The sequence below is a fragment of the Rhipicephalus microplus genome, unplaced genomic scaffold (assembly GCF_043290135.1).
Source record: "Rhipicephalus microplus isolate Deutch F79 unplaced genomic scaffold, USDA_Rmic scaffold_198, whole genome shotgun sequence".
Taxonomy (NCBI): Eukaryota; Metazoa; Arthropoda; class Arachnida; order Ixodida; family Ixodidae; genus Rhipicephalus; species Rhipicephalus microplus.
Genome location: NW_027464769.1, coordinates 76,595 through 103,198, shown reverse-complemented (window position 1 = coordinate 103,198; position 26,604 = coordinate 76,595). Strand labels below are relative to the sequence as shown.

At 44.6% G+C, this 26,604-nt stretch overlaps 1 protein-coding gene across 2 annotated transcripts in view; it reads right to left on the bottom strand.

Annotated features, from left to right (window-relative positions):
• LOC142791897 (xylosyltransferase oxt-like) overlaps positions 1 to 26,604 on the bottom strand; it is a 42,865-nt gene that overhangs the window by 15,188 nt on the left and 1,073 nt on the right. The window contains exons 2-7 of one of the 2 annotated variants that reach the window (XM_075885569.1): positions 24,740 to 25,049; positions 20,698 to 20,994; positions 15,180 to 15,361; positions 13,446 to 13,645; positions 6,472 to 6,552; positions 5,930 to 6,152 (exon numbers count right to left, since the gene is read on the bottom strand). In XM_075885569.1, the coding sequence (XP_075741684.1) occupies positions 5,930 to 6,152; positions 6,472 to 6,552; positions 13,446 to 13,645; positions 15,180 to 15,361; positions 20,698 to 20,994; positions 24,740 to 25,049 (1,293 nt within the window). The remainder of the gene's footprint in view (positions 1 to 5,929; positions 6,153 to 6,471; positions 6,553 to 13,445; positions 13,646 to 15,179; positions 15,362 to 20,697; positions 20,995 to 24,739; positions 25,050 to 26,604) is intronic. The other variant, XM_075885570.1, reaches the window with a different exon arrangement.

The following is a 26,604-nucleotide window of genomic DNA, read 5'->3' as shown; positions in this document are numbered from 1 at the left end:
ATGCCACAGAATATAGGTGGACACCACTACTGACCTCTGGTCCATTAAAAATGAAGAAGGCAAAGGTTAGCCCTACAAATGGCTGCAGAACAATGGCAATGGGAATACAAGGTAATGGGAAAGGCGGCAGTGGTTGGGAAAACACCCTGAAGTGATGGCACGCCTTCACCAATGACGACATGCCTGTAAATCTACGAGTGGAGCGACCGAGAAGGAGTCTCCATGAGAGTTATGCCTGAAACTTTCTCTCTCTAGAGATTGGGCTTATACGTAGTGTCTGTGACTGTCCGTGGTTTGACTCGAACTTGTCTGCGCTGAGAATCGATTTAGAAGCAACCTAGCAACCCCTATCTAAAGCCTAGCAATGACCTTGAAGACACAGTTTCCTATAAGTACACTAGAGGAAACTCTGGCACTAGTGTCTATGGAGATGCAGCACACTGAGCTTCAGGGAGCATGGGAATGATGGGTAGTACATGAAAAGACAGATGCTGGGCTAGTTGGCAATTGGGAATCAACATATTTGCACAGCGCAAGACTACGAGTAGTTACGACGTAACTACTGAAGAAGATACGAAGACTGAAAGAGCGCTGTTTTTTTTTTTTTTTTCGCTCTTTCTGTCCTTGTCTCTTCTTCTGTAGTTACGTCGTAACTACTCGTAGTCTTGCGCTGTGCAAATATGTTAGTAAATGAATTTGTCAAAGTTCTGTACTTTCGACGCTGGTTGGCTTCGCATGGCTTGGAAGTTGCTTTGTTACGAAATGACAATCGGCTAATGTTGAGCAGTTGTACTTCACTACTTTAACTTTTTAGGCTCACCATTTAAAATCGGCTCCCGAAGTTTATAAGTGTTCGTTCTTTGCTTCGAAAGGAAATGAAAACACAGGAATAAATGAAGCCACAAGTGCGATTCGAAGCCCGCAAGCACGAATACTAGGCAAATTCGTGTACTATCCATCATTCCCATGGCCGCTGAATGATCGCAGCACCAGTTAATTTTAGGAAACTCTATGCTTGAAGCAGCCTAGAAACAAACTGCATCACCTAGCCAGAGCCTAGGAACAACCTACAAGCAACCAGATTCGTCTTCAGAGCCGTGGATCTAGAGCGGCTCAACAAAGCAGATGAAAAACAAATGATCACGCGAACACGAGCGCCATTCCGCAACTATACTTTATTCAGTAGCCCAGACCAGATATACAGTCGAACACGGTTATATCGAACCCACTTGTATTGAATTTTTGGGTATATCGAACTCGCAAGTTATCCCCTTGAAACTATTTTGTAAAAGTATGAAAATTTGCACATTTATATCGAACGGTATTTTTAGCCACCTTTGGATATATCCAACGCCGCGCGAATCGAAAGGTGCGCTTCGGCACTCTCGCCTCTTCCCCCCCCCCCCCCCCCCCCCCGCCACGATGGCTGTGGCAGCGCGGCTCCATGCACAAATTGGAAGGCGCATTTTGGCCCTCGTAGCGCCTGGCGACCTCCGTGCGTCACCACGCCTCCACCAAAACCCGAAACACTTGAAAAAAGATAAAGGCAAAAGGGCTCGGACTGCACAATCTCTAACTTACGAAGCAGCTTTTTTTTTTTTCGTTTCTCTTTCTTTTATGCTTTCTCCCCGTACCAGTCGGCTCAAAGAGCAGGAACGAAGGAGCCGACGTCCTCCTCCTGTCGCCTTTTATTTTTTGTTGCCATTTTGCTAGTTTTGATTAGCCAACCACAGCTCACGCTTTTTGCTGTTGCCCTCACAGGTGGCCATCGCCTCGCAAGCGCTTTGTTGCTTGCGTGGTGTGCAAAGTCGCTGTGGACTCCTTGAATTGTCGACTTCAGGTGTAGCTATGGCCAGCATCAAGAAGCGAGAGGCCCTTGACTTTGCGACAAAGTTGAAGGCCATTCAGCGTGTTCGACCGTCGGGGACGACTTCGGGATACCCCGGAGCACTCCGAGTACCTTGTTGAAAAACAAGGCAGATATCAAGGCAAAGGCAGCGGTCATCGGGAGCCTGTCATGTGCGTGCTTCTGCCCATGGGAATGTAGAAAAGGCACTCTATGCCTGGTTTTTAGAAGTGCGTGCTAAGAACAATCCGATGGCTGGCCCGATGCTGATCACCAAGGCCAAATGGTTCGCTTCTACACTCAGTGAAACAACTTCGTTGACAACAGCGAGTGGCTTCACCGATTTAAGCAGCGCTACAACATCGTTGGCAAAACCAATCCTGGCGAAAGCGAAGTTGTCAGCCGCCGGAACATCCAGCAGTTGATGACAAAGAGTGGCCAAAAATCTCCGCATAGTTTTCTCTCGCGGACAGCTTCAATGCCTGGCGAGGCGTGAATACAGACACAGTGGTCAGCTGCTTCCACAAGGTAGACTTCAACACAGCAGAACTAGCGGGAACCCGAGAAGACAACGACAATGAGCGCATAGATGACGCGTTTCGAAAGCTGTCGTCCCGCACGAAGTGTCTGCGGACAGCTTCGTGGAAGTGGACAGAAATTTCCAGACCGACAGCTCATGTCACAAGGAGGATCGTCCGGACGAGGCGCTGGCTACACGGGCGTACTCTGCCGCTGAAGTGGCGGCAGCATTTGGCACCATTCGCCGTTGTATAGGCCACATGGACGAAACCGGGCTGTCGCACCTGAACAGCCTTGATAAAACAAAGAAGCACTTCAAAAACGAAGAAACACTTCAAAAAATGAAACGAAAAAACACTTAAATAAACAAAGAAACACTTCAAAAACTAAGAAGCAGGCTAAAATCAGGAATTTTTTTTCCCGTACATAAATCATTCGGTTGCGACGTGTGTGCAGAATTAGTTGTCATTTTTGAATGCACCTATTGCAGGTGATGATCCCTTACACATAAGCTCTCGAGGCCTCTATTTCTTTACATCAAATTTTTCATATATCGAACTAATTCGCAATCCCCTTCAAGTTCGATATATCCGTGTTCGACTGTATACACACACATGGTTACTAGGCTTGTGCGAACAGTGAATTTTAGGTTCAAAACAAATTCAAAGCAAATAGTGATTTCGGTCAAATATTCTTGAATCGAATTCAAATAGCATATATGACATATAAAGAAAAATGGGCATACAGTAGACTTTCGTTAAACGAAACCAGAAGGGAACCAGGAAAATGTGTTTCGTTTAACAGGTTGATTGACTGATTTGCGGGGTTTAACGTCCCAAAACCACCACATGATTATGAGAGACGCCGTAGTGGAGGGCTCCGGAAATTTTGACCACCTGGGGTTCTTTAACGTGCACCCAAATCTGAGCACACGGGCCTACGACATTTCCGCCTCCATCGGAAACGCAGCCGCCGCAGCCGGGATTTGAACCCGCGAGCAGGAGTTTAGTTTACTGAGAGATGAGCAGGGGTGCAGAATTCAGGTACAAAATTGTGCTAAAGGCAGCTGTTTCATTTAAGCAGAAGTTCCATTTAACAGATTTCCATTTACTGAGAGTGCACTGATTTATAATGACCTAACTAACCAGCACAATATTTTTTAAATATTGAACTAAGGCCTCTATGCAAATGCCCTTTTTTTTTTCGTTCAAAGAAAGTCGAACCAACTTTGAGCAGTAGCAGGACTTGATTTGCGGTAGGATGCAAGTGATAACTTGTAAAATATGTAACAATTTAAAATTTATTATACTTCAAGCATATAAGCCAGCATAACGGGCTTTTAAGCTTAAAAAATGATGAATCGATTTCAGGATAATATGTTATTTAAAAGGACCCTGCAACACTTTTTCAAGAAACCATGGAATGGCCTCCCTAAAGAAGCTCATTGCCCCATGAATTCGCCACTGAAAAAATTTTTAGAATCCATCCAGTAAGAGTGGAGTCGCAAATATCTGTCGCACACTACAACTGCATTTTCTCTTCGCATATCGACGAAAGCACAGGAAGGGGAGCAGAGAGGGACAGCACAAGCAAAGAAAATACGTCGCGCGCGCCTCTCGACCTTGACCATTTTTTTTCTTTTTCTTCGAATACGCGGCCTCCCGCGGCGACCTCAGTAACGACCAAGCGCACCATGCTCAAATCAGCCAATGGAGTCACGTCAGGTAATACATCACGTTATGTGTGATAACTAGGCTTGAGTGAATACTCAAATGTCTCGAATTTGACTGTATTTGAACTCACTTCGATTCGAATTTAAAGTATTCAAAATATCGAAGTATTAAAAATGAATGAATAGATGCATATTAGTCTGCAAGGAATGCTCTGTAAGAGTGGTTTCACTGCAGTGGAGAGATGCTGCACCGTGAACACACCTTTGCAGGGAAAATCTGCATTACTGCAAAGCCTCAATTTAAGGTTAAATGAACATATTACCCACACATTGATTCATCGTTTTTTTTTTTAACTTTAAGAGTTTATTATACCAGCATATAAGTACAATAAACTTTAAAAGGTAACAAATTTTGCAGGTTATCACCTGCATTCTACCGAAAGTCAAATCCAGCTACTATTCAAAGTTGCGTCCACATCTTTTGAACAGAAAAAAAAAAAAAAATGACATTTGCACAGATTTTGTTTCAATTGTTAAAATATCAGGTGCATGTTAATTAGGTTAGCCTAGTAATAATGTGTTCTAAGACAGCAAAGTAACAACCAGGCTTGCACAATGTGAACTGCATAACGAGTGGGTTGTTGAATGCAACAACCCATTACGGATCCTAGAGCATAATTCTTCATCATTGTCAGTCACAACATGACCAAAATGCCCATACTCCCTGGCGTGTGCAAAGCGTACCACGCTTCTCCGAAGAATGACAAAGGATGGCATAGTAGATGCCTTCTTAGTGGACAAAAATTACGAGGCACCGTGAATACCCTGCAAGTGTCGTTGTAGCAGTTACCCAAAGAGTATCCACAAGAAAACTAAAAAAGGCCACTCTTTCAGCTTTCGCTGCAACTATACTGCGCATTCTGCGTAGGCCTGATGGTTTTCTTGTCTGATTTATTTTTCTTTGTGCCTTTTTTTTATATATATACATACTTATACATATCCGGGACATGACGGCAAGGGCAAAGGCAAAAATCAGCCGAGAATGTCTATATAACTGGTACCGCAATAGAACAAAATGTTGCGCTTAAATTCGTGATAACTGAACATTCTAGTGTTATCGCTGGTGCTCGAGTCAGTTCCAGAATAAGCCCGACTACTAGTTACTACAGTCGATCGCGAATATACCGAAATTGAAGGGGATCGCAAAATAGTTTGATATAGCAATAATTTGAAGTACAAAATATGCGTGTTTAAGGCCTAAATTAAAGCATTTCAGGCCTCGTGCAATTAAAGCATTTCAGGCATTGTGCATCGGACATAACGGTGCCCTCGCAAGCGCCACGCAATGAACCCGATCAGCGCGATGGAATAACATTGCTTTTCCGTCACCTGCACGCGAAAAGCGATCAAAACATGTTAGAATGCGGCCAAAAATTGATCAATATTTGCTAGAAAAAATGCACTTTCTGGGCTTCGGCATGGTGCAGCGTTCGATATGAAGGAGTTCCCGCTGTGCGGGAGTTAGATATACGTGTGCCCCGGTCCCATATTTTTGCATGGCAAATTCAAGGGGACTTCTCAACTGTTCGATATAGCCAGTAATTCTATATATACGAGTTCGATATATCCGGGATCGACTGCATTTAGAAAAGACAAGTCTGCTTCTCAAAACGTTGGCTCCAGCAGCACCATGTTCACAAATTTTTCATCTCTCAAAGCTTTCATCTGTCTTCTTAATGGTACCGAGGATAATCAGACCACCACTCCAAGTGCTCCCCCATGATGAGAATCTGCAGCTTCTACCCCATCCTTCCCAACATAACCATGCTTGACCGAGCCCTTTCCAAAGCATTCCTTCTGCCTCCATGACAAGAGTAAACAGTTGTCCTCACCTCGGCCGGCAAGAGAGTGTGCCGGAACAGTGCCTTGAGTCCCTGCAACAGGGGGTCCTCGTGTTCAGGCAGCGCAACGTAGGAGCAAAAGTCGCGATGCAGGGCGACCCAGTCGCTGCCCCCGTCGAGCCGTAGTCCCCATGGTAGCGTGCGCGGCCCCAGGCGCCACATACGCCCACCGCACTCGTGGAACGTGCGCTCCAACGCCTGCTTCCCTATGAACCTGCATTGTCATCAGAAGGGCGACAGCACAAGAACAATTGACTTATTACCATGTGGTACAGGAGACAGCAGAGAACACAGAAGAAAAAACTTCTCTCAAAAATAAAACAACGCCTGATGTAACAAATTGCCGGTTATAAGCAAAGCATTGCAGATTCTTGTAAATTGCAGCCCAAAATGACTCAATACTTTTAAGCAAAGTGAAGCGCTACGAATCTACGTTTATAACGAATTTTCTCATATAAAGAAGTTCATTTTGTGTCCGATGCGACTGTTATACTGAAGCATGTGTATTCCTTAAAAGATGCTACAGCACCCACCTTTGCGTGTCTTGGCCATGAGACTTGACAAAATTAGAGCCCATGTTGGCTGCCAGGAACATTTCCAGCTCCTCCCGAGACCTGTGTCAAAGAGAAAGGTGCGTAGAACAAGCTTCCGCTATAGAGCATCTAGAGCAGAAGTCTCAAAGATGTGGCCTGATGACCTAGTGCCTGGCTTGTACAATTTTCTTCGTGCGATATCTTACTTTACACTGTAGCTGTATTGGTCTAGCCTGCGATGTCATCAACATTGTCACTCCAGTAAAGGTAGTAGTGATACTAGCAATATTATTATTATCAGTAGTAGTAGTAGTAGTAGTAGTAGTAGTAGTAGTAGTAGTAGGAGTAGTAGTAGTTGTAGTAGTAGTAGTAGTAGTAGTAGTAGTAGTAGTAGTAGTAGAAAAAAACTGCGAACACAAAAGAGCCTTAGCCAATACACTAATGAACAATCTCTTGGCGTCTCTCATAATCATATGGTGGTTTTGGGACGTTAAACCCCACATATCAATGAACAATCTCTATTAGAAGTTATTTCACTGCATAATCCGTTCATAACGTGCCTTTAACGAAAATGAAATACACGTTTAACTGTATGCACTCTTTACACCATGGTTGGCCAAAGGCCACCGTGTCACATTTTTGAAAAATCTTCTCAGAGTGCATGCCAGCGTCCCAGCTAACCTATCCGTGCACACTGTGGTGTTCACATCTCCGCAACTCGTTCGCTTCTTATTGTTCTGCTTCTTATTCTACTTCAACACTGCCAAAATTCATAGCAGTGGTTGACGCAGGTTTTCTTCTTTCTTCGTTGACACCAGTACTAGTCGTGCCGGCACTATACAGTCGATCCTGGATATACAGAACCCGGGTATATCGAATCATTGTATATATCGAACGGTTTAAACATCCCCTTGGAAATCCCATGCAAAAGTATAGCGCTGTTGTACGCGTGTATCAAACTCTCGGTCACCGCCACATGCGATATTTCGAACACTCCCGCGCCTCAAATGCCCCTGCATGTGCGCTTCGCCGCTCCATCTGGAAAGGTTTCGGCGACGAGTTCTCGTGCGCGCTCTTACGCTCGGTGAGAGAGAGGCTCCGCTGCGTCGCTAGAGTGACCTTGGACGCCTCAGCCGCGTGGTGAAAAACGCGGGCGAGAGATTGCGGGTGAGAAACAGTTGAGGAGGAAGGAAAATCCAGTTTCTGCGCGCTTGAGCCTGTTTGCTTGAGCGGCGGAGTGGTCCGCTCTCGCCGCTTGGCCAGTGGCAGTGGTTGCTCCGTCGGGAAACTCGTGAAGTGTGGTGCGTGTTTGTTTTGTTTTTGCGGCGCCGGGTCACGTGTTTCGGAGCCATGGACGCAAAGAAACGTAAGAAGTTGGATTTCTCAATGAAGGGAGATATCATTCGATGGGTGGATGCCGGCGAAAAGAAGTCGTCGGTTGCGAAGGAATTCAGAATTCCTCGGAGCACCTTAAGCACAATACTGCACCACAAAGCTGATGTGAAGGCGAAGGCAGCGCAGTGCGGCCGTTCTGGAGCATGTCGCGTGCGTGCACCGGAATACGATAAGGTTGAGAAAGCCCTGTACGCCTGGTTCTTGGAGACCCGGGCAAAAAACATTCCTGTTGACGGCCCAATGCTCATGGAAAAGGCAAAGTGGTTTGTAACCACGCTAGGTGAAGACAACTTCACAGGTTGCACAGGATGGCAGCAACGCTTTAAAAATCACTACGGCATCGTTGGGAAGACCCTCTCGGGTGAAAGCGGGGCAACCAGCAGCAACAACAGCATTGAGAAGTGGCTGTCCGACGAATGGCCAGACATTTGCAAGAGCTTTTCGCTGTCGCAAATATTTAATGCCAACGAAACTGCCCTGTTTTGGCAGATTCTGCTAAGCAAGAGGTTGGACTTCATGGGCAGCAAATGCCATGGCAGAAAAATGAGCAAGGCCTGAATCTCCATTCTGCTCGCTGCAAATATGGACGGCTCGTGCAAACTTCAGCCATTCGTTATCGGCAAGAGCAGATTGCCACGCTGCTTCAAGAACGCAAGAGGTCTCTCGGTGCTCTACGCGTCCAACAAAGAAGCGTGGATGACACGCAATCTGTTCACGGAGTGGCTCCGGGCATGGGATACCGAGATGAAGAAGTCCAGCCGCCAAGTCTGTCTCCTTCTCGACAATTGTTCGGCCCACCACGTCACCACACCACTGAAAAACATCACCGTAAAATTTTTGCCGGCCTACACTACGGCGAAAAGTCTGTCTCCTTCTCGACAATTGTTCGGCCCACCACGTCACCACACCACTGAAAAACATCACCGTAAAATTTTTGCCGGCCTACACTACGACGAAGCTGCAGCCTCTCAACCAAGGCATTATCAAAGCCTTCAAGGTTAGGTACAGGCGACGACTGGTGCAGAAGCTCCTGACGAACCTTCATTTGGGAATCGAACTCAAAGTTGACCTTCTTGAAGCTACACAGATGCTGACAGGTGCTTGGAACGACGTGAAACAAACCACAGTCGTGAACTGCTTGCGCAAAGCGGGCTGTGTGGTGACTCCTGACGAGGCGTGTTCGGACACCGAAGACGACGGCGTTGAGTGCTTCGACGGTGAATTTCAGGCGCTGGCGGCATTCCCAGGTGCCATCCAAGATGGCGCAACAGCGCGCGATTTTTCAAGTGCTGACAATGACGCGCAGGCTGTGGCGAATCTCAACAATACGAAGATCGTGGTGGACATCGCAATTGCCGCTGCCGAAGAAGCGGCAACAAGCGACTTCGATGAAGATATCCACCCGCCTACTGCAGCTGAGCTTGCGTCGGCGTTCAGCGTGATTCGCCGCTGTTGCGGCGCAATGGAAGGCACCGGACTTTCACATTTGGACAGCGTCAGAAAACTTGAAGACAGTTTAATGAACTTCAGCGCGCAAAAGAAGAAGCAGTCCAAGCTCACGGACTTTTTTTCATGCCAAATAAAGGGTTGTGGTCGTTGCGCTGTGTTTCGTATTTTCCGTGCTTTGGAGAATAAGTCGGTTACAAACCGCTTGCCACGATCTCTGAAAGCTCTCAGTGATGTGCGGAGTATTCAGGTAAGCTTCAGGTAGGCATATTTTATATTTCAAATTATCGATATATCGAAATATTTTACGATCCCCTTGGAGTTCGATATATCCGGGATTGACTGTATAAGTGAACTGTTGTGTGATCCATCCACAGCAAGGGCTTCGTGTTCTGAAAGTGAGACTTGTGCCCATATGATATTGTAAAGAACATTGTGATCTACGTGGTAGCACAACTAAGAATTGGCGTACGTAGAGAAAACTTGTACCAAAACAAACGTACAGTGTTGCCAGCATTTTTGTCAACATTACTGCCAACTTGCTTGCAGGTGTATGCATCTGCTATGAAAGCCAAAACATTATTTCTTGTTTCGGTGTAAATAAATTATAGTTTATACAATGACCATGACTTACTCCCCGTCATACCCAGCTGATGGTGACTGACGTTATATATAAGATCATTCCAGCCGATCTAACGTCAGCATCGTCAGCTTCGAGGGACATCGTGCACATAGCTCGACTTAAGCCTTATCACCCTCCTTCCACCTCATGCTAGTAGCTCAAGCACCGAGATTGTGCTTGTACCACCGGGGTGTTATGATACAGAACAGCCGCCGCAGGCTCGCTGCATGAAAGCGAAAGACAACGACGCTTGCTGGTTGTTGATGCACTGGCGCCATCTTGTTCACCAAGCTCTGTGCATCGCATATAGTTTAATAAATAAGTTACTCATAACATTATGATCACACGTTAAATTGAAAATGCTTTCAGAAGTATTAGAAGCAAAATCTTGCATGCAAAGAGGGTGCTGCAGCGTATAACGGGCCCCTTGCAGCTGAAGCCCCTCAGCCTCGCTACTTCGAGCGGAAAAAAAAAGGTAAAAGAAATTCACAACATATCCACAGAGTGAATGATGATGAGTGGGGTGAAGCTTCGGGGGGTTTTATAGGTAAACTGTGAATCGTCCGTCCGTCAATCAGTTAATCCGTCGGTTCGTTCATCAGTCTGTCTGTCTCTCCGTACCTGCTGAGTGAGTCATCGAACTAGGCGGTCACGCACGAGCTAGGAGGAACAAACCCACGCGTTTAGGAGCTTTGCCCCTTAAAACGGTCTCGTGGTCAACTGAAATGTGCGCCTGCCAAAAAAAAGGCATGCTTCACTACAGCACAGCGGTGACGCGCGGGCAGCATATTGCATGCTTTTTGCAATGTCAGCTCGTCATGATTTACGAATTTTTTCTGAGAACATAAAAAAGGACAAATTGGCAGAATTCATGATGTAAGCGAACCTCCAATTGCCAGTTGCTAGAGCGATTTGCGCACTTGTACTGCCGAAAGAGTTCTTGCTTGCAACTTCTATTTCTAAAACTATGTTCGAAAGCTTAAATGATCAAGTTTTCAAACGAAAACAGATCGTGGATCTCGTGACACTGGCCATTATTAAATTCTTTATTTTGACAAAAAGAAAATGGGCGAATGGTAGCATCACGACGTGCTGACGCAGCGAGGAGCAGGCGATATGCTGCCTGCGTGTCACGACTGCGCTGCAGTGGAGATGTCTCGTTTTCTGCAAGCGAACATTCTAGACAACATGTCTTTTTGTTTGTTTGGTTTTTGGTGGCAGCAGTGAGGCCCGCCATACCCCCGTGCTTGCGACGAAATTGGGACTAGGTATTGCTGGAAAACACAACCCTTGATGCCACAATCTAGCCAGCGCAGCAAATAACCAGCCCCGATTACTTCTTCGAATAATTTAAAGTCCCTTGCATCTCACTTTTTGTATGTTCCGTTGGTTCGAAAACCCACTGAATTCGACGATTTTTTCATGGCCCAAGTTACTTCAAATTAACGAGGTTTTACTGTACCTGATTGAGTGCTACTAAAGTGTTGCCGACAACATATGACACATGAAAAGCATATACAGTGTAGACCACTTATAACGTAACCGTTTATAGTGTAGAACCGCTTACAATGCGTTTTTTTTTTCTACTTCTGTTTACCCTCTCATAAAATTCCATGTATACGCAAACCACTTATTGTGCAGTCTCCCAAGATGAAAGGCCGGTTATAATGCGGTAGCCGGAAATTGTTTGCGACAAACGTGGTAGCAAGTGCGTTTTTTAAAGCAGGCATGCTAGGTGTGTCGCTGGAATGCAAACGACGAGGTAGTTACGGAGGAGGGGACACTGAGTGATTAAACAAAGGGCGAAGAGAAGGAAAAGAAAATGAAAAAAAAAGACCGCGGGACACAGCGCGGGTACAGTAGCGCGGGCTCGTCGAGTAAGGGAGGAGGACGGTTACCTTGGTGACCGATAAGCCTTTGCACGGGCGCTGATGCGGCTACAGCGTACTACGTCGCTAGCGTGGCTTCGGCCGCATGCCACTCAATGTGGCACGTGCTATCTCGTCATCATCAACTGCATGCGCTTGACAGTTTCCTGTGGGAAAAGACGTCGCCGTTTGCAACAAATATCTCGTTTGCTTTGTCGTCCGTAAATTGAAAACCTTTTACTGTTTTATGACGCAGCTTTCACTTTTGCCTCCAGTGCGTTGTCGTACATAAGCTTGGCGAGTTGTCGACCGTCGTTGCTGATCTCCCGGCTGCGAACGCGAACTTCGTATCACACACGCGGTTTTTGGTTCCCTGCTAGTGCAATCTTTTTGATGCCGAATCCAGGTCGTGGACAAGCTTTCCACGACAACATACCAAACGGTAAGCCAGGCCTAATCGGCGTTGGTTGCGCTTCGATCGATAGCGGTTGCGTGAATCTAAGTTGTGATTTTGTACCGAATCAACGAAACTTTTTGCGGTGGCCGCACTTGACAGGAAGTGATGCGTACAACGAGAGCAGCACATGTAGCACTCAAATAGTAGTGGATCGCGATTCGATTGCGATATTTTAAATTGGGTGCGCACCCGTGAAATCGAATGGTTGGCGTCTTTCAACGCGTCCAATTCTGGACATGATTCGACATAGTTTCTCTGTAATGCACATAATCGAGGCGGTCTGGTAGTCGAGGAATTTCCGTGATGGTGTTTTCATTTGTTAAACAACCACCTTTCGCATTCATTTTACTGGCAACGCATGTCATTGGACGTTAAATTTTTTTTTAATTCAGAAACTTAAATTCTAGCAAGCACGCATCGCATGTTTCGATTCTCGGACACGCGAAGCTGCATGCTCAACACCTTTTGCAGAAATGCGGCCCTTGAAATGGTTGTTTTGATTATAGTGCGATATCACTTATAGCGCTAATATTCGCGACTCCCACGATTTACGTTATAAGCAGTCTATACTGAAGATGCCATTTTCTCAGCCTCTCATCCTCTTTCAACTTCTGTGGAAGCCCAACTTACGTAGCGGACAAGGCTGTGCTCGCTTTGAGTGCGGAGTTGCAAATCTGCCTCGGAGACATTAATATATAAGAACATCTGAAATCTCGGATGCTAAAAATGTTTGGTGCTGCAGCTTTGATTGAGTCTCACCTGTGACACATCTATCATTTCCCATGTTAAATCCAGTGTTTTCTCGAGTCAATACAAATGTGACTGAAGCAGAGCCTGAAAGGCAGCTTTGCTCCAATGTGTGATAGGGAGAAGCATATTGAAAATCATAAGGGGCCACTGTTGATCAGACATTGACTGTACTAGTCATTTAGAAGTTCGAATAGTTCAAATAGTGAAAATTCCAGTGTGAATCGAATTTAATAGCAAACCCTATTAAAAGCATTTTCAAAATTTGGAATATTAGCACATTTTTAACATCTGACTGCCATGTAAAAAATATAGGTTTATCACACTGTTAACATAAATTCTGTCATGATAACTGATATAAAAAGAGAAACAAACGAGCAATCATGTCCCGAAATGGCTCTCAGGTCTAAGAACAATGGCGATGCAGAAAGTGACTCACTTGACGGGGTAGTCCGTCTCACTCAGGTTCACAAAGTAGTCCCAACCGGGGTGCCGGCGCAGCAGGTAGGCCATGCCTCGCAGGAGCATCTCCAGCAGACTCGAACCGCCCCAGATTGTGGCCAGGCGATCACGTGCCAGGTACACATTGCTGTACCGCGACTCCAGCGGCAACAGGGACCGGTACAGGTGGTCTTGCCGCTGTGAACGACATTGGGCCAGTTGATTTGCACAGCAAAGCTCCTCGTACACTTCGGTACACGTCAACTACAGAGTTTCAAGTTTATTTCGCATTTCTTGTTTATAAGAAAAAAAAAGAAAACGCAAGGGCAAAGAACAAAAAGCTGCAAAACAGCAGCTTGACGAGATTCCTGCCCTCTTGGCTTGGCGACAAAGCATACAGCATATATATATAGATATAGAGAGAGACAGAGAATAAAATAAATATTCGCATGCTTCCATGTCGACAATATTCATGTATATACAACATGTGAATACTTTCCCATTTATACATTAACACAAAATATCTACATCTATTCACGTACAACAGTTTTCATACATACATGTGATTCAGCTATAAAAAAACATGAATTTGAAATCCACAAATAATAGTCATATAATTGTACCCTTATTTAATATGTTTGATCTTAACGCCTTTGTTGTAAGAGTGCTCAACTCGGTTTTTGAGGAGTACAACACATTTAATACCCAAGGCACTTGGTACTGCAATCGACATGGGCCGTAATTTGTTTTTGAAAATGGCATAAACCAATGATTTCGTTTTCTGAATTCATACAATGGTTCCTGTGATACGACTAGGTTACACAAGTTTAAAAATATCGCATTGTTACACCGGAAATACTTCTATATTTTCAAAACAAGGTTGTATTCGTAAAAGTGTTCGATAGTTGACGTGTACAATTGTGCACGTCAACTCTGTAGTTAACATACACAAGTGTACAAACACGCCTTGCACTGTATGTTGCTTCAATCGGCTTGAAACACGGAGCGAACATGGCAACACTTTTCCTGAATAGACATTAGATGCTCATTCAAGCTTTAGTGCACTGTATTATGCTGCACAGTATTCCCTTTTCTGAGGACACTACCTTGGTTGCTGAGCTGCTTGATGTGCCACATTTTGGCAGCTAAGCTAGAACTATGAAGCTATGATATTCGTTTGCTCAGAATGTATATAACTGATAAAAACCTGTTCAGGCATTTCGAACTTGTGATCTGATTTCCTTGAAATTTTAAAATGTCAAGGAATCCAGAACACACAGCTCTTCAATAACATCCAAGTTACAACCAATTGTAAAAAATTCACAAATCAATATATCACCCTACTTAGAAGTGTGGCAGCTTGGGCTAGTTGGTATGGCATGACGATAGTTATAGCGCAAGAACAAAACGACGACACAGAGACAGAGACAAGTTCTTCTTGTCTCTGTGTCGTCGTTTTGTTCTCGCGCTATAACTATCGTCATCACCCTACTGTCTTTCTTGGACTGGAATATGGAGTGCCTTGGAGCAATGTTTTTTAAATTTTACGCTGTTACAGACAGTCCATGATTCGTTCCTGAGGGGGACATAGCAAGGGTTTCATGTCTTCTTCCTTCCAGTGCGTAGAAAAAAAAAAGAAAAGGCTGCAAGGGCCAGCCCCACGGAGAGCGCAACACCGGGCTATCCCGCGACAGAAGCGAAGCACGCTAGTGAGAGGAAAACAAGCACTTACGGCGTCGACGTGAATGTAGAAAACGTGTCGCTCGTGGTATAGGAACTGCAACAGGCGCAGCACCTGACGCACCGCACGGCCGTTGACGCAGAGCAGGAAGGCGACGCGCGCCGGCTTCAGCGTCTTGGCGGTCGTCGGCGCCAGCGGCCAGAGGATCTCGCGTTTCGTGACTTCGCCGACAGCTGGGAGGTATGTGGCGAGACACAATAATGAGACTGCGTCAGCCTTGCGATTCTGTTCCCAAAACAGTTCTCTAAAGCTCAGAGTGAGCAAGGCAAGGTTTTCAGTAATTGGTGAAAATCAATGATATCTGCAGGCACGGTCGGTGCAGAGGGTCATGGGGGGGGGGGGGGCAATACTCCTCTAAAGTTCTTGCCAGCACCCAACATTCTCCCCTCCCACATACCCTCCCCTGACAGCAAACATTACTAAACAGCTGGTTTAATACTGCGCTAGGTTTTATCGTATTAACTTACAAGCTTTATCTGCCTCACTTAACTAAACAAACTGCTTCTTTTTCTTTTTCGTCATTTGGTACAAAAACTCACCACCACCCACTTTAATACAAATTGGTCCAGAGCGTATGTAAATACTAAAACACTTGGTCAACGACTCAACGGTGGATCGAGATTGAATGAAGACAGTCATGCATTTGTTCAAGATTTTCTTAAATTTTGTGTGATTTCTTAGCTCTTTTATTTGGGCTTTCTTTCTTATTTGTTTGTTTGCTTCTTATGCCCAGTTTTCTTTACTTCTGTCAGAAGTACCCTTCACAGTGAATTACATAATGTGCGTAGAAGATAATAGCCAACACACTGTATTCAATAAATAAATAAATGCTCTAGGTGAGAGCAAAACTGCCGTGGCACTACTTTAAAAAGAAAGCGCTAACATGGGCCTGTTGTCTTGCTCATATGGGACACACAGCACTCCAATCTAAGACAATCACATAACGCATAATGGTGCATATTGAGACCACCACAAAATGCAAGCTACGCTATTAGTACAGGAATCGTACAAAGCAGCAAGCAGTAGTGTTAGAATAGGTCCCGAAACGAAGCAGTATTAGACGCTTGCATCGCTGAAGTAAAGCAGCAGCTGAAGTGAAGGGAGGAGAAGTTGACAGCTGCGTCGGCATGTAAGTTGCTGATACACAGACGTCAGGCATGCAATGTGATCACTTCACGCTGAGCGTAATGTGAGAAACACACTTTGTAGGCGCCAGGGCAGATTCAAGGCAATAGCAGCAGAAGGTAATGTCGATTACTTCACGACAGCGTCAATCTATCCTGACACAAAGCGTTCCCGAGCGAGTCGATTTATTGCATCACACTTGCACGTGTATGCAGCGAGACGTTTTCGTATTGCAACGGTACAAAGCATTCTTTCGTGTATAACCTATTCCTGCATATGTACACTACACCCCAACCACGAATCTCGAAAAAAACTTTTCAAGGAAAGAAAAACAATCCGAGATTTTTGCGTTAAGGAATGCAAAGCTTGGCACAGCAAAGGTGGTCGATCCTCGGCTTGTCGTGCTGCAGCACTGTAATCTAATCGATGAGTGATCCGATTGCCCGCAGCGATTCGATCCAACATGCTTGGCTGCACAAACGGCAGCGAAGAGACTGTGATGGATGACTCCAGAACATGTGCAGAGCTTGCCACTCCGAATGGGCTGAAATTGCTGTCTCTGGACCACGGTGTAGGAAACTGTAGTGGCTGCTATGGTAACGACTCGGCGATGGCTCTTGCTCGGCGGCAGCTTGGCTATTTTAGCGAACATGGCATGCAGCTGTGACAATTGCCATAGCAACGGCACAGCGGGGCTTCTCTATAAACGAACGTCTAACTGCCAGCCTTAACAACTTTGCTGTAAAAAAATTAATAAAAATAATGATTTTCACGTATAGCTGTAAAGCCACCATCTTTGCAATGCCGTGCATCAGTGCCATGAGTCAACCTTGCGCACTGCAATTCTTGTATTACACCGCAACCAGACTTTTCCTCTGAATTGCAATAAATGTTCTGTGCGAGTCGTATGCAAGGAAATACAGTATATGAGGCTCATAACTGAGCCTTCCCAACACTATTTGTATTTTAGCGCCCCCAAAGTTAAGAAATTATAACACGTTTCCCCTTGACTAAAGCTGCAGATGACTTTTTCCAAATTGATGTTGGTTTACCATGGTAGACATTCAGTGCGACTTGTTGGTGGGGTGGGCCTTCGTGGTTTTAGATCGCAGTGAACACCTTTAACGTATATAGGTGGAGAACAAGCTAAGAAAAGAGGCAACACACAGTTCCATCTGACACTACATTCACTTGCACAATGCTCACACCCCCCCCCGTTGACCACCGAAACCTGACTTCTCTCTTTCTCAAGTTATCTTCAGAGCCTTCAACTCAGCTCAAAAGACGATAGGTCAGCCAGTGCTTTCTAATAAAGGACTGTGCCAGTTCCTGCCTGTGTAGAACCATTGCTCTTGCTTCAAAGGAACCGTGCCACACTTTTTCAGCACGGTCAGAAAACACTGTTGATTGCTAGCCGAGGCTCTCGAGAACACATGAGACAAAAATTACGAAATTAGTGTTTTTAGATAACCCGATTTCATGCGCTGAAATGTTATTATACACAATTTAGTATGTCTGTGAATAGTTTCTTCATTTTTTTATTTTTCACAAACTTTTGTCAGTAAAGCTTAGCAAATGTTTGAGTGTAAAAAATATTGATGTAGCTATGCACGAGTGCTGTGAAAACAGCGAAGCTCGTTGTGTTCCCTCCTAATCAATCTGTTCTCTTTCCCACCTCTGGCTATATTATGCTATACACACCTAGAATATGCATCACCCTCTCCTTTTTTTTCCTTTCCCTCCTCTTAACCCTCAGTGGCATTTTCCACCCTAGATATATTATACTACATGTGGCAAAGTTACACTCTATCCGTTTTCCCTTTACCACCCTTACATCATTCTTTTCTACCCTCACTTGATATTTTCTACCCCTCACTATACACGGCTATATTATGCTTAACCTTCTCTTCTCCTCATCACTTCCCTATCCCACTCCCTTGGTGGCTTTACTTGCTTCTCTTTATTTTTTTATTTTCTTCATCCTCTCTCTTTTTCCTTTCTCTCTTCACCTAGACGCCACTCTGCCTCGATCTCGCTTCCTTTTCCCAACACCTTACAATACTACACTGAAAACGAGGAAGAGTTTAACAGTGTGCTTGGTTGGGATACTTGATGCTGCATGGTAGACAAAGACTAAAACAGCACGAAGAACGAGACAATTGGGAAGGCCGCATTTGTGTTCTATTCTTCATTGTCCCGAACTCCAGTGCCATGTTTGTGTTCCCTTCTTGATCATCCAGTGCAGTGTTTGTGTTTCCTTCTCAATAGTCCAATTCTCCTACACCGTGTTCGTGTTCCCATCTCAATCATCTCGTCCCCAGCACCACATCTGTGTTTCCTTCTCGATCATGCCGTCCCCAACACAGTATTTGTGTTCCCTTCTCGATCGTTCCGTCCTCCAGCAGCATGTTTGTGTTCCCTTCTCTATTGTCCCGTCCCCAGCACTGCGCTTGTGTTCCCACCTCGATCGTCCTGTCTCCAACATCGTGTTTGTGTTTCCTTCTTGACCGTCCCGTCCTCAGAACCGTGTTTGTGTTCCCTCCTCAATCGTCTCATCTTCAGCACCGTGATTGTGTTTCGTCTTCCATCGTCCCGTCTTCAGCACCGCATTTTTGTTTCCTTTTCAATCGTCGCGTTGCCAGCGCCATGTTTGTGTTTCCTTCTCGATTGTCCCGTCCCCAGCGACGCGTTTGTTTTATTGTCTATTGTTCCATCCCCACCAGCATGTTTGTGTTTCCTTTTCAATCGTCTCATCCTCTAGCAAAGTGTTTGTATTCCCTTCTCAATCGTTCTGTCCTTTGCACTGTCTTAATCATCATTCACCAAGATGAAGAGAGTGCACACTGGGAGAATTATTGCAATTCACACGCTAGGTGCATCAGACAAGGCATTTATGCGTTATACCATGTTTTTTTTCTGCCAGATTACAGAGCTCTAATATTAAAAATTACTGTCAAGCCACTACACTAAATTGCATACTTACTGACATGATAGTTAATGAGATTTCAGCACATACGTACGTTGTTAGAATTCTCAGAGATGTTGTAAATGGTTTGGCAATGGCTTTTCCTCGGTGACTTCTGTGAAGTAGTCATAGGTAAACGTAAGTTTGCGGGAACGAAAAAGTACATCAATCAAACAGTAGCAAAAGCAGCAGAAGGAAGTTCTGACGGATAAACACACCTCAAGAAGTAAAGAGCGGTGGGAGGGTGCATTCGCATGAGAGGCGTACTAAGGTGACGAGCCCAACGAGCAACAGGCCCCACACTCGGGTCTTATAAGTGTTAAAAGTTCTCGCACAACATCACCAGAGGGTGGTAGGTCTTGGCCAAGGAAAAGTGCGCCAAGTCTGAGTTGACTAATGTCACGGAAGTGATCGGTCAAGTCGCAGAAGACGGAGAGACAGTAGGCCCACTACGCTGAAGCTGCTACTGGACAGTGCATGCGCGAGCCTACAAAATCAGGGTGAGAAAGCCACTGCTAGTGGCAAGAGACAGCACCCAGAAACAAAGCCGCAGACAGAAAGCCAAAGCCACCATGGAGAGAGTCAAGTGAAGTTGAGATCAAAGACGAGCACAGCCGCGAAGAAAAGAAGCTACTGGTAGCATTGACTATAAGTGTGTTTCAATGAACAAAGCAGTTCGGCATGAACAGCGTTGAGCCATACAAGTAAGTGATGCACAGAAGGCCACAGAAAGATGGGGCTTGTGCTGAACTTCCAATTTAATACAGTTTGATTAAAAATATTTCGACTACCAGCAGTGTGGCTGACCTGCTTAACCAAATGAAACTTCACAACAGGTGCATAATTTATAAAAGGCCTATTTTTCAATTAAGGCAACTGATACAGCAAAGAACTGAGTCCCCCCTTTACAAGATGCTAGAACAAAACTTGGGCTGGACATGAGGTTACGAAAAAGATTGCAATGGCCACTGATAATGTAGCTATACGATTAAATCACCAGTTAGAAGTTTGGCACCAGTGTCATCTTATCGTGCCTCCAGTGTGTTTTGTCTGCTTGCACTAGCTGTAAGTACTTATTAGCAAATTAGAAGCTGCAGTTTTCGTCCACCGCAACAAGCACAACAAGAGAGACTGAAGAACCACAGGAATACAAGAAGGAAGAACAGGGAGATGACGGAGTTAACAAGAAAATACGAGTGTGAGGCAACAAGCACTAAACCGCAGACAGATTAGGAAGTCGCAAGCATCGTCTACCTCGTCAAGCAAGGCAACAGGAGGCCTCGGAGAAAACGGCCGAGGGAGACCGACAGCAGTGCGTCTGAGGCAACGACGACGGGTTTTCAGAAGAGTGGGTTAGGCCATCCCCGAGAAGAAAGCAGCTTTCTGCACATGCATCGCTTCGATGTCACCAACGCTCACAGGGCAACCCGGTCGAGAAGACGTCCATGGCAAGATAGCCCCCGCACAACTCGCCGTCGTCGGCAGGGCAGACCATGTCGCAGTAGCGAGACGGCAGTGTGAGGTTTGCCGCAGGCCCCTCCTTGCTGCAAAAGCACTCCGTGCCATACTGAAGGCCAGCCCAGGCAAATCCGAGACGCAGGCAGAGGCCGACGCAGTGACGCCGAGAGTTGGAGCGCGTCCGCGAGGCCAGCCGTTCGAAGATGCGCGACTTGCGGTCGTCGCGGAAGCAGCCCAGGTGTGCGCCGATTACCCGTCCTGACCGAGGAACGTTTGTACAGTGAATTCTTTGGGTAATCTTTTGAAATTTGTCTCTTTTTTTGCAAGGTTTATCACAGAACATGGGCAGACATAAGTGGCTGTGTTTTGGCGGCAACTGTTTTCTGTACCTTAACAAATGCTACAATGTTGTTTCACAATGAGAGATGCACCTTTATGTATAGAAGATTCTGGAATATTATCGATGCTCATAATCAGATTGCACACACCACACGAATAGACATGCACGCCCTAAAACTTGTATGAGCACCAACAATAGCGCTGCAAACTACAATTTGCCTGCAGGAATAGCCGCTAAAAGATTTCTGAAATATAAATTGTGCAACTTAATTCCCTGAAGCTGAACAGCAAGTCACTGGGAGCGAAAGGACTCTATGTTGTATTTCAACCAGAGTTTTAGAAAAAGAGTACTGACACGAAAATTTTCAGTTCTTTCTTTGTGCCAAATCAAGGACCAATTCTTTCGGGGCTTAGAAAACATATTGGCTAACGTGAGTCTGCCCTAAAAAATTATTCACAACATATTTTTAAAACCTAGTTTTGGTTCCTACTGAGCTCTGACATCTCGACACTGTATGAGCTTCTCACCACATGTTCGCATAAAATACCACGACATTTCCATAGCTGCTTTTAGAGACCTACAAGGGGTCATTTTCAATGTTTTCGGTGAGACACAAGTGCCCACTTTGTATGTGTTTTTTGGTGCACAACGTTATCACAACTAGCTAAACAGGCATGTGAAGTCACCACAATTGGTACAGTAGCCTGACGTCGCACTATTGTCAATGTTAGTGGGTGTGCCGCGCGAAAATTGACTTTAATATCAAAACGAGATACACTTGAACCTCAATATATTGAACACGAATATAATGAAATGTTGGTTATAACAAAGTAACTGAAAATTAGTCTTGCAATAGATACAGTGTCAGGGATAGCCTTTATAATACATTTTTGGATATAACGAAATTATTTTCTTGTAAGATGCAACCTTGTTATAATGAGGTTTGAGTGTATTAGCATTTACCATGCTTCAAACTTGCTCATAGCCTTCTCTGTACACAGGAGATTTGTGCAATGGAGTAAACTCGACTTCGGAAAATCGGTGTCTTTACCGCTTCAATATATGCACAAGTTTAGATAAGCGAACTTCGATGCTTTAATCAATAAAGTCTCACAAACTGAAAAGTGAAAGTCCTGTGAGCGACCTCCTAAAAGGTGCCATTCTGCTCATGCAAAAATGTGATACCTACAGATGAATTTCACAAAACAAGTACCATTCATCAGAAACATCACTAAATGTGAGACAAGAACCTGGAAACAATGAATGCAGTAATTCCCCTTTCTTAGCAAGTAAGTTACTTGCACCTTACTGGCACTCCATCATTTGCAATTCTGAAATTGGAACAGGTAGGTGTTTCCATTACGTTTCTATAATGCAGTTGTCACTTTTTATTGACTTTGTTCTGGAAGTCAAGGCTCGGCTTGCATAAACCGCTTTACCTTCCTTTCTTGGTTTGCACCAAACAAGCACAAATAAACTTGGAATAGCATTGGTACTAATTTACTTACTACACAAACTTCCTCAATTTTAATAATCCCTACGATAAGTACAACTAGCCAGAAGACTTCCCTTTCCAAACCCCAGTTAACTTGACACTAACCATAAGTGGGTGCCACTACCACGGCTTCAGCTTTTTTCGATCCTGAAATTCACTCTTTTGTACATGAATCGAAGTTTTATTGTCTTTAAGTATGACACCAGTAATGACTATACTGATGACATCAATGACTGCAACATCCATCTTTATGACATTAAAGAAAAAACTGATGTGTGAAAGCACACATTTCCTCCCTCGAACTCCCAAAATATGAGAACTCTTTCAGCAGGGTTTCAAGCAAAAGTCGCAGTTCAAAATATTTCAAATGTTGCGTTTCCAACGAAAGCATTCGCGCAAGCGATATGAAAACAGGTACCACACGCAATACCTGTGCAGCAACTCTAAGGAGTTACTGCACAGGTGTTGAGTTACGCTACAGTACAGTAACTCATCAGAGTTACTGTACTCTAGAGTAACTAATTACTAACTGTACAAGCTCCTTTAATACCTAATATTGATAATTTCATCCATCTACTGTATTTGCCAGATCAGCGTCGAACTCGAACTGAAAACTAGTATCAGTTGCAAAGTCACCAAAAATGATCCGTGCGTATTTCCGAGAAACTAGCTTTCATGCACAGCTCTTAAGCACTGCCGTGAAGCCACCTTGACAAACCAAAATACGATTTAGTTTTTTTGTTGTTGTTTTTTGAGACATTGTAAATCAGTTCTTTATAGTTTCTTTTTTTTTTTCACTGTGTATATTTAAAGGGGGGCTGACCTACATTTGAGTTGACTTACAATCATGTAAATACGGTAGTGCTGAAAGATAGACCTAGAAGAACGTACATTCTAGGCAACGTTGTATGCAGTGATGTACTTTTCTCCAAAACATTTATACCCTCACCACAAACTATTACATTAGCAGTACTAATTCCAGTGACAACAGCACTCATCGCAGTAGACAAAGGCTTAAGGGCTGCCAAAAAGTAATTAAGCCAATTAGCAGCCATGACAACCTGGTTTCCTGGGACATAAGCTACCTATTTATAATGTTCACCTAACAGAGTTAAAGAGACACCAAAACGAAGCAATGAACTTGATAAGATTCATAAATTATGGTGTGAATACTTGAGTATTGTTGATTTCACTGTCTTGGGTTTTTAATAGAGGGCAATACAGCGGTCAAAATTTTTTATTTAAATTTCGCACTGATATCCTAGGGCAGGGTGTCATGAAAATTTCTAAAGTGCATTTTTTATGTTCTGGCCGCATCAGCTCAACGAAATTTCCTGAACCTTAGTATGTTAATTCTTTGGCGCCCACTGAGGTCGATCATGTTTACCTATTAGAAGCTATATAGGACCTGTAGATCCCGTCAGAATCTGAAGTCACGCCAATTGGGGCAGGAATCACTAAGTAATGCTAACACCTACTTCTTTTTTTTTTATTAGTCATTTACCAAGAGTCCTCTCGCTGGAAGCGCCAGCGGGAGGACTCTCCCTTTAAACCTTTCAGATGTTTTGTACACAATTGTGTACATCACTTGCTTTTATAGTTGTGTCAACTAGGAGCTAAAAAATTGCAAGATACAATGAGGTCTAGAGGAAATGAACCTCCTCCTAATAAACTTGTTTTTATTTGACTTCAGTTTTGACCGTACTGTTGCATATAATCACTTTTCTGAAGGCACCACCATAGTCGACAAGTCAGACGTGGTGCTTCCCTGGAGCCGCGTCGAAATGTTTTTTTCTTTTCTAAATATCAACAAAACCAGAAACCAATTTGCAGTATATTTCTAGTCTGAGATTTGATTCTATATATGCGAGAACCAAACATGAATGTCTTTACGATAGGTAGATATTTAATGAAAGCTTAATTTCAATTAACTGCTATAAAATGCATAAATCAATCTATTATAAAATCATCGTTGTTGCAATGGAAGATAGAGTGTGTTGAAATCATGCTGTAACAATTTGACGCATTTACAGGCAGTTCTTCACAGGTGGCACCTGAAAGGGTTAAACTGTACCTGGCCTTCCATTTCGAAAGATACTGTACAACGTTTTTGCAAACACGTGCCAGAAGCTTCGAGAGCACAACCATTCCAGCCTCGACAATCTTACCCGGCGAAGTCTCGCAAAACCGCGGCAGCTCGCTCGGGTACAGCAAGCCGCGCCGAACGAGGCAGGTCACGTTCGCCAACTCCTGTTTGCACCGGGTCGTGGTGGCACGCCGTATCGCGGAGAGGGCGTCTTTCTCGACGATGTCGCATTCAGGCCGGAACCCCAATTGATCCCAGTTGATGGCCTCCGACCCGTTGACGTAGTTCGACGCCAATGGACTTCGCCGGGATTCCGAGCGCGGGTGCTGCCCGCCTTCCTCGTCGTTGTATTCGTCATCTGACTGGGCACTCTGTTCCCGTCCATTGCTGGCCTGGTGGAACGAGAAAGAAAATCAACGTCAAATTGTTTACTTAGTTATTAATTCACAGAAATAGTGCTGGCCACATAACTCAGGCAGAAGGAACAATATGTAAACCTTATAAACAACAACAAACCACAGAATTTCTTCAAGTTTCTTAAACACCAAGGCACAAGTTTGGTGCATTCAATGCGACATGGTGTCCCACGGCGCTGTGTGCACCATGCAGTTCATTAGAGCAGCCCAAATCGCTAATTAATGATTTGGGGGGCATTATGTCCCAAAACCACAACACGATTTTGAAGCACACTATAGCGGAGTGCTTCAGAAAATAAGGCAAGCATGTAGAGAAGGGTGTTTGAGCTCCAGTAACGTGAAACCTGGTGAGGGGTGAAGAATGCAGTGTCGGCCGATGTTTCTCCCAGCAAAAATCATTATTCTCTTAACTGCTTTACTCACCACCGGGCCACAAACACGCAATAACTTTGCAGATATGTTTCAATAAGTAGTGTTTTAAATAGATAACATTACTGTAGAGATGCACATTTTGTGTCTGCGGTTTTAGGTAAGGAACTTGGAACACCTTGGTAAACTTTCATCAGAGATTCTGACGGCACTGCTAAGCGAAACAAAGTTTTAGGTAGTAACAACACACCTCTAACTTGCAATACACACAGTAGTGGGATTTACCTAATTTTCGCGATGCATAGACTTAGTGACGCCATCGTGACAACATGACAAGCCGAGACTACGACGACACGCCACACCGACAAGCCACGACGCTAAAGTGATTCCTCCTTTATTGAAGCCCTTGGGATTCTTTAACATGCACCTAATATATGTACAGCAAATTGGTACCAGCAACTTGCATAGGCCAGATGATACTATGACGCTTGTACCTTGCCAGCCTCGTTGGCTCCGCCCATTAGTGACACAAAGAAAACAGTCCAAGGTTCTGAGTGCAAGCAACCTATGCTTCACCATTCATCTAAACATCGCATGTCGAGCTCAATATTTCACACTTCTTGTTCAAACCGTAAGCTCGTCTTGCCTAGCTTCAGGCAGTGCAAACTCTTCCCTAAAACGGATACTTGGGTGGGTTGCAAGCAGCAGTAATTGCCCGATATCGCTGGCCACGTGAGCGCTGAGGGAATGTAATCTAGCAGCTTGTACACTGGCCATGACTCGTTATCTTGCTTGGCCATAGATGACGCCAAAAGTGAACATGCTTTCTTCACTTGTTGGTTGATGGTGCTGCTGCAGGCAGCCGCCGCAGAGTGCAGACCACGGGTAAACGTGTTCCCTTTCATAAAGAACAACAGTGTTCATGTGTTCCAGCGCTATGCTGTCAACTGAGGAAAGCTTCAGCTAAGGGAGCCTACATCACTGCCACACAAGCCAGATACCATCTCGCATATTCTGCTTTTGCGCAGCGTGCACCTCTTTGCAGCAAACTTTACGCTGTTTTTCTGAAACCATCACAGCCAAACCAGTCTCACAGAAAGATTGTGCAAACTTGGACACTAGAAGGACGTCAGGACGCCGCGAATGCCGGCCAAATAATTTG